The sequence below is a fragment of the Capsicum annuum genome, unplaced genomic scaffold (assembly GCF_002878395.1).
Source record: "Capsicum annuum cultivar UCD-10X-F1 unplaced genomic scaffold, UCD10Xv1.1 ctg45768, whole genome shotgun sequence".
Lineage (NCBI taxonomy): Eukaryota > Viridiplantae > Streptophyta > Magnoliopsida > Solanales > Solanaceae > Capsicum > Capsicum annuum.
The window spans coordinates 1-1,591 of record NW_025853289.1 but is presented as its reverse complement, the minus strand read 5'-3'; the positions used below and the strand labels follow the sequence as shown (position 1 = coordinate 1,591).

Genomic DNA, 1,591 nt, shown 5'->3' with positions numbered 1-1,591 from the left:
CTGACCTATTTCTCCTGGAATGGGACCATTTAAATGGTTTTGAAATATGCGGAGGATCTGAAGCTTGACTAGTGAGCCGATTTGTGATGGAATTGTGCCCGAAATTTGATTGATATTCAAGTTAAGACAGACAAGATTAGTGAGATTACCAATCTCAGGTGGGATGGTGCCGGAGAGATTGTTCATGCTAAGATCAAGATACTCAAGAAAAGGGAGAGATGAAAACGGAAAAGCATAGAGTGTAGCAAAGACACTAGCATTCGTCATATTCAACGTGTTTACCCTACCATTAATGCGTGAAACTCCGTACCAGTCGCTGCATGCATCAGAACTTGGTTGCCATGAAGCCAATAAGGAATTATTCTGGTTCTTGAAAGTTGATTTCCATTTAAGGAGAGCAGTTGCTTCCTCAGTGGATGCAAAAGTAATTGTAAAGAGAGTGAAAAACTGAAGTAAAGAGAATATTTTCGAAACCATCATGTTAAACGATTTTGAGTTGATAATTTTTGTTGTTGATGAAATTAGTGCAGGGTACACTATTTATATTGTAATAAACCAATACAAGCCTTGCGTGTAAACTAAGGCATAGAATCAGAATGACTTACTTTTCATAACATTAAAGTCACAAAATTCTTTCTATAGAAATTTCAAAGAAAGCTGCATCACAAAAATTCATTCCATTTGATGTAAAATCCCAAAGCTTGCAAAAGTAAAAACAAAACAAATGGAAAATCCTTATACTTGATTAGACAGTTATTCATGTGGAGCGATTTTATTAAAAAGAGAATACTTTACTGTGATCTAATCAAGCATATTTAAGTAGCTAAAAGAGTAGGAAAATGAAGTCAAGAAAGACTTTGTAAGTCTTGCCATGGAAATTTCATTTGAAAACTATACCAAACAAATCATTCGTTCATAGATCTCTTTGAATTTTCGTTTAATGTTACCACTCATTAACAGAACGTATTTTTTACTCTAATCATCAAGCATCATGTGTAGTTAGTTTGAACTATAAAAAATATCCTTTTCTCTTATTCATTCATAGATAATAGCGCAAATGATGATCTCAATTTATTTTATTGAAACATAAATTATTCATAGACTAATAATGAGTCTTATGGGTGCCGAGAAGTGTGTGGTGTTTAATGATCAATAAGTGGCCTAATTGTCAAAGAAATGGGCGAAAAGCACAGGAGTATAAGGCTTAAATTGCACCCTAGACCAAAAATCATTAGGTCATTTTTCAATCTGCCCAAGTCATTGTGGTGACTGAGCTATCTGGTATGCATTTGCTAGTGAAAGGTAGCACGTATTCAATATACAAGTTAGCCCGAACACCACTGTTATTGAAAAAAAAAAAGGCGATCAAAGCGGAGAAATTAGGTCTTCATATGCTTGTTTGAATGTATTTGAACTTCCTTCATATTAATCAACTCCAAGTCATTCTCTAAATGCAGTCTTGCCAGCTGGGTCTATTTTGTCTGAGAAACTAAATTGTTTTATTTTTGCTTTATTTTTTTCTTGTCCAAGTACATTTATATTTACTTTTTAAATAAAATAAAACTATCAAAACAAAAGTAAATTTCATGCG

General features: G+C 33.4%; 1 protein-coding gene across 1 annotated transcript; it reads right to left on the bottom strand.

Annotated features, from left to right (window-relative positions):
• Positions 1-149: 149 nt before the first annotated feature.
• On the bottom strand, positions 150-477 carry LOC124892309 (MDIS1-interacting receptor like kinase 2-like; the record flags this gene model as incomplete). The annotated part of the gene is made up of 1 exon (XM_047403631.1): positions 150-477. A coding segment is annotated over exon 1 (328 nt), but the record flags the coding sequence as incomplete, so codon positions are not given.
• Between the last annotated feature and the right edge of the window lie 1,114 nt (positions 478-1,591).